The sequence below is a fragment of the Sorex fumeus genome, unplaced genomic scaffold (genome assembly GCF_029834395.1).
Source record: "Sorex fumeus unplaced genomic scaffold, SorFum_2.1 ptg000009l, whole genome shotgun sequence".
Classification (NCBI taxonomy): domain Eukaryota; kingdom Metazoa; phylum Chordata; class Mammalia; order Eulipotyphla; family Soricidae; genus Sorex; species Sorex fumeus.
Window position 1 is genome coordinate 30,578,045 of NW_026606066.1, and position 10,976 is coordinate 30,589,020.

A 10,976-nucleotide genomic window follows, 5' to 3' on the forward strand; every position below is an offset into this window, starting at 1 on the left:
CTCAATACACTAGATTCAGGGTTGATATCCAGGATATATAAAGTACTCATAAAGATTCAACAACAAAATCCCAAACACCATAAAAAATGGTTAGTGGAAATGAACAGAGACTTCTCTGAGGAAGACCAATGAATGAAGGTACACGAAACAGTGCTCATTATCACTTCTTATTGGGGAAAATCCAAATCAAGACAACAATGAGATATCCTCTCATGCCAGTAAGAATGTCATATGTGAAAAATACCGGGTACAATCTGTTGGGAATGTGGTGAATTAGGAACTCCTTATCCACTGCTGGTGGGAATGTTGCTTGGTTCAAACCTTATGGAAAACAGTATGGAGAGCTCTCAGTAAAGAAGAATTGAGCTGCCATATGACTCAGCAAGTCCATATCTGGGTATCTTCCCCCAGGATAAAAAAAAAATCATTCAAAAAGACATGCACACATTATTCGTTGCAGCATTTACTGCAATAGCTGATATGGAATCAACCTAGGTATCCAACAGTTGATAAGTGGATCATGAAGATGTGTGTATATATACAGATATATACACAGTAAAGAATGATGAAATCTTGCAGTTTGCTGCAACATAGATGAAACAGGGAGATATCATGTTAAACGAAGTAAGCCAGAAGAAGGACAAACACAAGTTGATCTCGTTTATATATGTGGTATGTAGAATAACTGGATGAGGATGCAGTGCTTGAAAGGGGTTTCCTAAATCAATCTTGCTCCCAGAGTATAGGGAGGAGGGCAGAGGGAAAAAAAAATCAAGGGGAGAAAAAGAGAAGGGAAGTAAAGGGGAGCTGAGGTTAAAGGGATCTGACTGCATTGGTGGTATAAGAGAGTGGTAGAGCTAAGTATCCAAATCACTGGGTCAACAACGCAGAAAACAAGTAATGCTAACTCCAACCACCAAACTTGGAAATGTGTCTGTCAAGGTGACGGGGGCGGGGGGATAGGAGGAGAGGATTGATGGGATAGAACCTGGGAACTCTGGTGGAGGAAAGATAACGTTGGTGGTGGGATTGGTGCTGGAACACGGTATGTCTAAAATCCAACTATTCCCTTTTATAAAATTGAAAAACAGAATATTGACCAAAAAATGTGAGTGAGTGAGAAAGTAAAAGAGAGAGAAAAAGAGAGACCTTTCTAGTGATTATTTCTGTCTGCCGGATAACCCTCCTTCATCCTGTGTTTCCCCAGCTCACTATCATCTTCTTTGATGAATGTCACTTAGCCTCTGGTGGACACCTGCCCTCCACAAATGACATTTAGAAGGGATGTCGGTGCTATAATGGAGGCCAGACCCAAAGAGAGGCTGTCAGAAGTTATATGAACCCTTTAGTTGGTGTGTCATGTCACCTAGCAAAGGAGTCCGTGCTGCTCATTTGGTCCACACATTTAAAAATCAAGCATGGGGCTGGACAGATAGCACAGCAGATAAAGTGCTTACATGCTTCTATCCCCAGCACTCCATTGGGTTCCCTGAACCCTGTCAGGAGTAATCTCTGAGCATAGAACCAGGATTAATCCCTGAGAACAGTCAGATGTGGACCAAATAACACCCCCCCCCCCCCACATACACACATACACATACACATACACACTCCAAAAAAGAAAAGTAAAAAGTCGACCTCTTGATTATGGAAATGGAAGTTGTGCTGTGTACAGACATGCTTATATTCTGAACCCATGGAGATGGGGGAATTGATGACGATTATAAAATACCTGATTTTATAAATTTAAAAAATATCTGATCTTTTTAAATTATGTTATGCAGATAACACCAAGACACTTTTTCTTGGGGACACCCCTAGTGATTCTTATCCAGGGGGGAGGTATATAGTTCTGGGGACTGAGTCCAAGATATTGCATAAACAGGTGTTATACTTATTGAACCACATCCCGGATCCGCTGCCAACAACATTAAAGATGTAAATCCCTTTAGAAATGTATGTATACATGTATTTATATATCAAATAATAGGAATTTAAGCACTTACAACAAAGGTTTTAGGAGTGCAGAACCAAAAATTTTCATCGGCACTTTCCTCTGAAGTATTCCCTGAAAGCCTTCCTTCAAATGACGAGACACAGAGTGACTAAAATCAGATGCTGTTCATCTCAATAAGTAAGCACAGTGGAGTGCTCAAAAGGAGCATTTGGAAGCAGCATAGAGGAAGGAGATAGTTTGGGAGTTAGGTTGCATACCTAGCATATGCAAGGCCTTAAGTGTGGTCACTGGCACTGGATGGTTCCCTGGGCACTTCTGGATGTTGCCTGGCCGTCTACCACACTCCACCACCACACACACTGCTGGACCCCATCAAGCACTGTTTCACTATGAGTCTGAGCATTGAACTGACTGGCCTGGTTAGCTATTGTTGGGAGTAGCCCCAGTCCTCCTGCTGGTGAATTTACTGACCCCAGCCCACCTCCACCACGATAAATGTGTCTTGAAATTAAGGGGCATTAAATGCTGGGGAGTTAGGAATGCCCTCCCCCTTCCCAGGCTCCTCCTGTGTGCCCACACAGGCGTGGTTCTTGAGCCACGGGGACAGGCAGCACTGTTTCAACCTGAGCGGGTGACCTCGCAGGAGAGCTGGTTAGAGAAGAGCTGCAGGCCACATGTGGCTTTATTTCCTTACATGGTGCTGAAGCAGTTTGAATTTTCCAGTGCATTACTAACCAGGAAATCTCAACTTCCCAGTAGCAAAGGGGTTAAAACTGTTCCAAACAGCTTTTTATGTTTTGAAAAGCTAAATTGCACATACATGCAAACCACAATCACAGAGCACCTGGGTAAATAAAATCTGGTTGAAAAAGGACAGATTATTTGCAAAAGGGAATCTGGAAAACATTTACTTTTGGGTAGTTAACATTACTTACACTTTGTTTTTTTTTTTTAATTTTAAGGGAAAAAACCATAATTTAACATGACTGTTGAAAATAAGATTTCAGTTAACTTTCAATACCTAAAGGGGTTGTAAAGCCTTCAAGGTGCACAGAGCTACTATACTCTAAAGTAGCAGCAATTTCACTACCCACTATTAAAGAGAACATTTCCTAGAGCTAGAATAGTACTATGGGAGGTGCAGAATTATCATTAAACATTGATTATCCTCCAATAAGTCTTCAAAAATCAATGGTTAGGATAAAAAAAAAGTACTTAATTCAAAACATGGCCATAGGACAGGTTTTCTGATGTATATAATAGATTTTGAACAGCCATGAGTTGATGTTGCAGAGATTTTATGTTGAACATAGTTCATCTAGATTCCCATGTGGCCAAGTAAGTTTTCCTGCAAGGGAAAAAAATATCATAACCTCATTGAGACAGAAGTTCATTATATTTATATAGAAAGCTATGACATTGAACCATGAATTGCTAATTTTATAAGACTTTCAAAATCAGTAATTTCATTTAATTCAAACCCAAAATTTTCTTCTAAGCCAGGTGAAAATGGGGTAGACAGTTGTATTTATGAACAGAAGAGAGGTGGAGAAACAAATAGTGAACACTTACCCCATTGAGAAAATGTAAAAGCTTGGGCAGATTCAATGGGATTGCTATTTGAGGACTATGGGCATGAAACTCGTGTTATAAATCTATCAGAGGTTTGAGATCACCTTTTCATTTGTGATAGAGTGGGTAGAGAGAGAAGTAGGAGTGAAGTTTGCAGGACCAGAGGAATAGTGTAGAAGTTCATTCCATATCTACAATATAGAAACAACTCTAGCATATTAAATTGCAAAACATAAAGATCAGTTCTCAGAAATCATTTACTATGTCACCACTGAGAAATAAATGAGAGCAAAACTGTGATGAAAAGCTGTAAAAATATTGTTCTTAAATACAAATTATGGGGGTCAGAGATAGTAAATGAATTAAGGCTCTTGTCTTGCATGTGGCTGGCCCTGGTTTGATCCCTGGCACCACATTGATCCCCTCTGCCCTGACAGGAGGATCATTCCCTGAGCACAGCACCAGGAGAATACACTAGCACAGTCAGCTGTGACCCATAAATCAAATCATGAGCAAACAGAACAAAAGAAAATAATTTGAATAAGATTTCTTTGACAAATATTTATTTTCCTCTATGCCAGAGCACCATAATTTTGTAAAGACCAAAATTTCCCCCAAATTTTACATAATTAAAAAATTTTTTTAATTGCTTAAGGAATTTTGATTACATAAAGCACTACATGTAATTGAAACCCTCTCCCCAATGTAATGTCTATATAAAATGTATTAAATAGTTTTTTATACAATCTGAAATATTAAAGCTTAGAAATCCTATACATTAAATACTAAATTCTGACCTTTATACTACCAAGTTCCTAAACAATGTGATCATTATTTAGGATCAAGGAATCTCAAAATACAGTGAAGCACAAATAATTAAGGGGTGGGTCTTCAAGTTCTAACAGAAATAATCCAGAGAGTTCTGAATTTTTTTATAAATATTACCAAGTATCAAAGTTCTTGATTTATGAAATTTTAAAAGCAAAGGTTAACTTGATATAACTGTAATTATACGAAGTTTGACTAATGTAAAGCTATAAAGGATAGATAAAACTGTATAATTATAAAGCTACTGCCAAATATCATTAAATATTCCATCCTATAATTTCATAAATCAAGGCTCTTAACTGTCTGGATTCGTATGTGACTGTATTCTTTCCAATATGCATTCTTTCTTCTTCCAGAGGTTGTTCAATAATGGCAGGTATGTTTCTGCCATAAAGTTCACATTGTTCAAGAAACTGAATACATTCTTGAATGACACTGTCACGGAGCATGATTGTGTGTTTTGACATATTTTCCAGTAAGGATAGGAAGCATCTCTTGGCATAATACCAGGTATCAGTTCCCAGTTTTTTGTTATAAGGTTCTAAGCTCTTGATAACCCGAGAAATACCAAAGTCATAATTCCCTTTGGCACAATACAGTGTCCCTATCACCAGGTTCACAATGCAGAGATGGTAGATTTTTTTGTCGGGATCATCGTAGGAGAGCTGCTCTTCCTCCTTTTCAATCTTTCTCATCAGCTCCTCGGCTTCTTCATTTTGACTTGTCATGATATAAGAAACACAGAGGTTAGCCAACACAATAGCACTGACATTCAGAATGTTGTCATAGTGCTTCTTGACTATGGGCTCATAAAAACCAATCGCTTCTTTGTATTTGTTCTCCTGCATGAACAGAACATGAGCCACATTCAGTTTCCACACATCGTGGTCGTTACAGAATTCCACGGATTTGCGGAAGATCTTCTCCACCATCGAGTAATTTTCCAGGTTCCAGTAGATTTTGGCTTGGGCCATCAACACCGGGATATACTTTTCAAGAGCCTCATCATATTCATTCACTGACTTCTTGACAGCTTCATCATCTCTGTTGTGTCTTGCTTCCTGTACCTGTATGGTGAGTCTCCGGAGCTGTTCAGTCAGCATCCCTGCCAGCCCATCAAGCTTAATGAAGGCCTCTTCAGGAGCTGTCTGGCAAGTGATCATGGCATCCAAGAAGTCGTAGAGGTATGGTGTGAGGAACTTATAGGTCAAATGGGCATTTTCTGCCAGGACATCTGCGGCTAGGTCAAAATACTCATACTTGCAGTAGAGCAGAAGCAGGTTGCCGAAGGTCTCTGGGGGGAAGGGGTTCTGCTGGAGCAGGAACTGTAGTTTTTCGAAGCCTTCTGTGGGCCTGGCATCCATGTTCATGAGCGCCTGGTTGTGCAGAGTCACAGGATCCAGCTCTTCCTCAGCCCGAGGTGGCATGTCCGTGAGAGCTTCCTGGGCAGCCTCAAAATTTTTCAACTGATACTCGATGGCTGCCTTGAGGTTGAAGGCTTCCACCAGAGCTGTCTGGTGAAGGATCAAGGTGTTGCCCACACTGCGAACGTCAATGCCCTCTGTGGTCATGCCCACACCCAGCTCTGGGTGCTGGCGGATGCCACGCTCAATGATGTCTGCGATGTGCTTCAAGGCTGGGGCATAGAGCCGGTTGCTATAACAGGCCAAAGCCAGGTTGTAGGAGAGGTCAGGCTGATAGCCTGAAGTCTGCAGGGCTGCAGCGAACTTGGAACTGGCGGCCTCATACTGGCCCTCCTTGTAGAGCAGACAGCCCAGGTTGACCTGGCCGTCGGCATCATTCTCCCCAGCACTCTCCTCTCCCCCGTCGCCACTCAGCAGCTGCTCCACCAGGCTCCTGGCCCCGGGCAGGTCACCCTCGCTGTACTTGATGGCCGCCTGGAGCCGCAGCACCTGGGCGTGGTAGGCGGGGTTGTCCAGGAGCAGGAAGGCGACCCGCGTGGCCTCGGGGTACAGGCAGGCCTTGTAGAGCGCCTGGGCCTGGTACAGGCGGTACTGCTCCAGCTCCGGGTGCAGGTGGCTCAGCTGCTCGTAGCACTCCGCGGCCAGCGCGAACTCCTGCAGGCGGTAGTAGCAGTAGCCCAGCAGCGAGAGGCCGGCGCGGCTGCGGGGGCTGCGCTGGAGCTCCCCGCTCAGCAGCTGCACCGCCTCGGCGTGCCGGGAGTCGCGGACGAGCCGGTACACGACCGCCGTGAACTCGCCATCGGGGACCTGCGCGGCGCCAGGCCCCGCCATGGCCGCCGGCGGGAGGCGCGTCCCGGTTGCCCCGGCAACGAGCGCACCGGAAACGGAACACCGAGAAGATTGTGTTTCCGTTTTCTACTCCCAAAGTAACTTTGAAGCGGAGCGCTTAGATTAAAAATGGAAAGTTCTCACTCGTGTGCCTCCCTCAATAGCGGACCTGACTTCTGAAGACTTCAGGACGCGGAGCCGCGCGTCCGAGCGGAGAGGAAGCGGCCCGGGACCTAGAGCCGGAAACTCTGCTTCCCGGCATGCACCTGTGCAGTCACGCCGCGTCGGGGCGCGGCCGCGCTACCTGCCGGGAACTGGAGTCCTGGACTGGGAACCCCGTGTCAGCTGCCTGCTCTGGCTGCCTGTCTTTTCTTGTCCTATCTAAGGGCCCTGTTGCACCCCACGGGTGGAGACTAGGAGGAGGAAGTTCCAGGAGTAAAAGTCTCTTTTATTATTTATTAGCTATCTTGTGTTATGCGTATAAATAGTTTGATTCCCTGTTTGTGTGTTTCCTTTTTTCTTTTTTTTTAAAATGAGACAAGCAGGAATGAAAAGGCAGACTCAACCTATAGTTCTCTTTGGATTTGAATAGTTCCTGGCGTCTTGCGGTCGGTAGGTTTTCTGAACAGTTGTAAAGGGGACCTACAGCCTGTTTTTATCGTTTCCAGGTAACAGGAAAGAGTTCAGATATTTCTTGATTGAGGGAGTCGGATTTGTTTGTTTGTTTGTTTGTTTTTAACTTTTATAAGACTTTCCCAGCTGCACTATGTTTGTGTTTAAACTGGGCTCTGCACTTTCCCATGATTCTCCAAATTTCTGCTTTATTCATTTTTGTTTAATAACTGAGATTTTCAAGGTTCTTGATACTTGAATTTTAGACATCCTATTCTAGTATCAATCCCACCACCAGTGTTAACTTCGCTTCATAATTGTTCCCAAGTTCCCTCCCACAATCCTTTCCATCCCTCATTTCCACCATCAGCTTGCCACCTTGACAAACACATTCTAAAATTATGTTGTTGTTGTTTAGATCTCATGTTTTCAGTATTGCTGACTAAGTCATTTATATATACATAGCATACAACTTTCTTACATAACTGGTATACCCTCCCCCACCCAGATCCTTGCCCCCTGCTCCCTTCTTACTTCCCTTTCTCATCTTTTTACACCATCCATCCCACCCCACTCCCACCTCCCTTACTTTATCTGTCCTCCCTATATCGTGCCACCAATTTTACTGCCAGTTAGAGAAATTGCAAGATCCAAAGCAGTGCTCTCAGGATGTACTGCTAGTTACTCATTTAACCAAGTCTGTGATAAACATCTGAGACAGATATTGCTCTACCTCTGACCCATACCCCTCTCCCTGTTGCATCTTTAGAGATCTTTAGAAGAGATTGTGTGACTAAGGAGTTGAAGAGGTAGTGCAAGGGTAGGGTGCTTGCCTTGTACGCAGCTGACTGAGTGCAGACCAAGTAGTAACTATGCCCAGAGCACCACTGGATATGGCCCCAAAACCAAAACCAAACTGAACAAGAAAAGACTATGACTGAATAATCCTTGGGAACATTTATGCTCACATGATGAGAAATATGGTCTGACTGGGGAGGTAAATCTTTTTCTCTATTTCCATCCAAGCCTATTAATATTTTATGCAGTAATATATTTTCTTCTTGAGTATATGCTACTTTTGATTGAATATTTTGTTTTGAGGTTTGTAGTATTATTTTCCAAATTAATTCATTAGGTAGAACACACATCATTATGTCTTATTAAAAGGAGTTCACAGGGAAAACATGAATGTTGGGTACTGCCGTTGAAAGGTTCCTTTCCCACTGTTGGGCTTTACCCAAAATCACTTCATCTGAGCTTCATTCACTGTTCTCACTTTCAGGATGAAAGCATGATGTCCTGTTCTTTCTTTTGTCCGAGGAGCAGTGCCTTTCGTCAGAGAGAGCTGCTCTGTGCTGGGTTTCATTTCTGTGGGACAGTTAGTAAAATAGTAAAGAGGGTAAGAAAGTTCTGTGGATTCCACAGTCAGAAGATGAAGCTACCGAAAAAGGAGATGGTGTCAGCTTCTGAACACCTATTCTGGCTTGAAATATCTCCAAATTTCAAAATCTACAAAATTTTCAAAAACATGATTTTGATATGAATGTTTGCTATTCAGAAACTGGTATTTGGATGATACTAGAAGTTGAAGGTAATGTAAAAGCTTTAATTGATAATTTCTCTTAGTAAAGAATTCCCATCAACGTAATGTAATCCCGTCAACTGCCAAGACTCAGAGACTATGAAAACCAGCTCCCGGAACTGCGCGGCCGCATTCGCAGCCACGCGACATCTTATTATGACATCTCATTCCTACTTTGACAAACTGGCAGGCTACCGAATGTAGCCTGCCCACACGGCAGAGTCTGGCAAACTCCCCGTGGCGTACCCAATATGCCAAATACCAGTAACAATGATGGGTCTCATTCTCCTAAAGAGCCTTGAATATAATCTCAGGGCTAGGATGAAGGAGACGTTACTGGGGCCTGCTCGAGGCAATCGATGAATAACAGGATGATCTGTGATCTGTGATCTGAAAGAATTGCATAACATTGTTTTGCTGTGGATGTGCCTTTTATCTTTTATCTTTTAGAGATTTTTTTCCCTCTCTCCCTCATAGCCCTAACCATCTATGTAAAGGACTGATAAAAACAAAACACCAGGGAAATAAACAAAACATTGATTGAGTCTTGAAAATATCTCTAGGTGACCAAAAGACCAGGAAGAGTTAGGCTAGATTTTTAGAAAATAATCTGAAGCCACATCTCTGTTCTGCCATCACCAACATTAACGTCACACAACAGGTTCTTAATCTGGCTAAATTACACTTCTCTTATTGGTGAAACAAGGGCCCAAAGATTATACAAAATGTCTGTCCTATAGTAGTCACTTGATACAGTCTTACTATTTTGTTTTCAGGTCACACCAGGGCATGTTGCTGGCTCTGTGATAAGGAATCACTGCTGCCAGTACTCAGGCACTGAGCTCTTGGCTCTGTACTCAGGGATAATTTTTGGCAGTACCTGAGGGGACTGGAATCAAACCCTGGTTTGATCAAACCCTGGTTATCCTTAGGCAAGGCTAGCACCTATACTATCCCTCTAGCCCTACATACACGTTTTATTTTATTTTAAATTTCTGTTTTTTCATTAAAATTTTCAATACATCTACTGGAATGTGGCTTAGTGTTAATGCACATCCTTCTCATGTGTGGGGTCCTCAGTTCAACCCATGGAGCCACAGGAAAAGTTTTTTATTTGGGGAGGTAGATAGCCATACCTGGCACTGCTCAGGGCTTACACCTGGCTCCATACTCAGGGATCATTCCTGGCAGTGCTTGGGGCACTGTACAAGATGCAGGAGATTGAACTCAGGTCAGTCACATGCAAGGCAAGCAACTTACCCACCCTACTATTGCTCTGGCCCCAACTGTTGGTTATTAAATTTTATTTCATTTTTATTTAGCCACTGTAAAATTACAAAGTTATTCATGATTGGGCTTCAGCCCTACAATGTTTCAACACCTGTCTCTTTACCAATGTCCTCTTCCCTAGGCCAAAGCTCCCAACTACCAGTTTGCTTCCATAAGAGGCACTGTATATAATATTACATTTATTACTGTCACTGTCACTGTCCTTCCGTTGTTCATCGATTTGCTCTTGAGGGCCCACTAACATCTCCATTGTGACACTTGTTACTGTGTTTGACATATTGAATATGTCATGAGTAGCTTGTCAGGCTTTGCCGTGCAGGCGAGATACTCTCGGTAGCTTGCCGGGCTCTCTGAGAGGGGCAGAGGAATCGAACCTGGGTTGGTCAGGTTGGCCATGTGCAAGGCAAACTCCCTACCCACTGTGCTATTGCTCCAGCCTATTACATATATATGAGCATATATGTTGAATATAACATATGTACATATCACTGTGTTTACAATACTCATGTGGTTTTATACATAGCACTTTACCACCGTTCAGCACCACTTCCTCCTTCAGACTGAATGCTTCCTTCTACCATAGACATTGCCCCTTCCTGTGAAGTTCTACAGCGCCTTATATATCTTTGATATTAACCCTTTACCAGGTCAGGTCATCATTTCCTTTGAGGTGCAGAAGTTTCTTAATTTAATGCAGTCCCATTTGTTTACTTTTGCCTCCACTTGCGTGGTCAGTTGTGTTTTATCCATGAAGATGCCTCTCAGGTCAGTATCACGATCTAAAAAAAAAGACCCTTAGAGGTGAAGGGTGTTGTTCAGTGGCTAAAAATACCTGTTTGGTAATCATGAGGTCATGAGTTCAATTCCCAGGCATTCCTGCCCA

General features: G+C 42.8%; 1 protein-coding gene across 1 annotated transcript; it reads right to left on the reverse strand.

The window, feature by feature from the left end:
- Positions 1–4,079: 4,079 nt before the first annotated feature.
- Positions 4,080–6,777, reverse strand: IFT70B (intraflagellar transport 70B). Its single transcript, XM_056110239.1, has one exon. The coding sequence runs from the start codon at positions 6,610–6,612 to the stop codon at positions 4,615–4,617; it is 1,998 nt and encodes a 665-aa protein (XP_055966214.1). The 5' UTR covers positions 6,613–6,777; the 3' UTR covers positions 4,080–4,614.
- Positions 6,778–10,976: the final 4,199 nt, after the last annotated feature.

Excerpts from the sequence above, each read along its gene's own strand:
- IFT70B (XM_056110239.1), bottom strand. The coding sequence starts at position 6,612 with ATGGCGGGGCCTGGCGCCGCGCAGGTCCCCGATGGCGAGTTCACGGCG.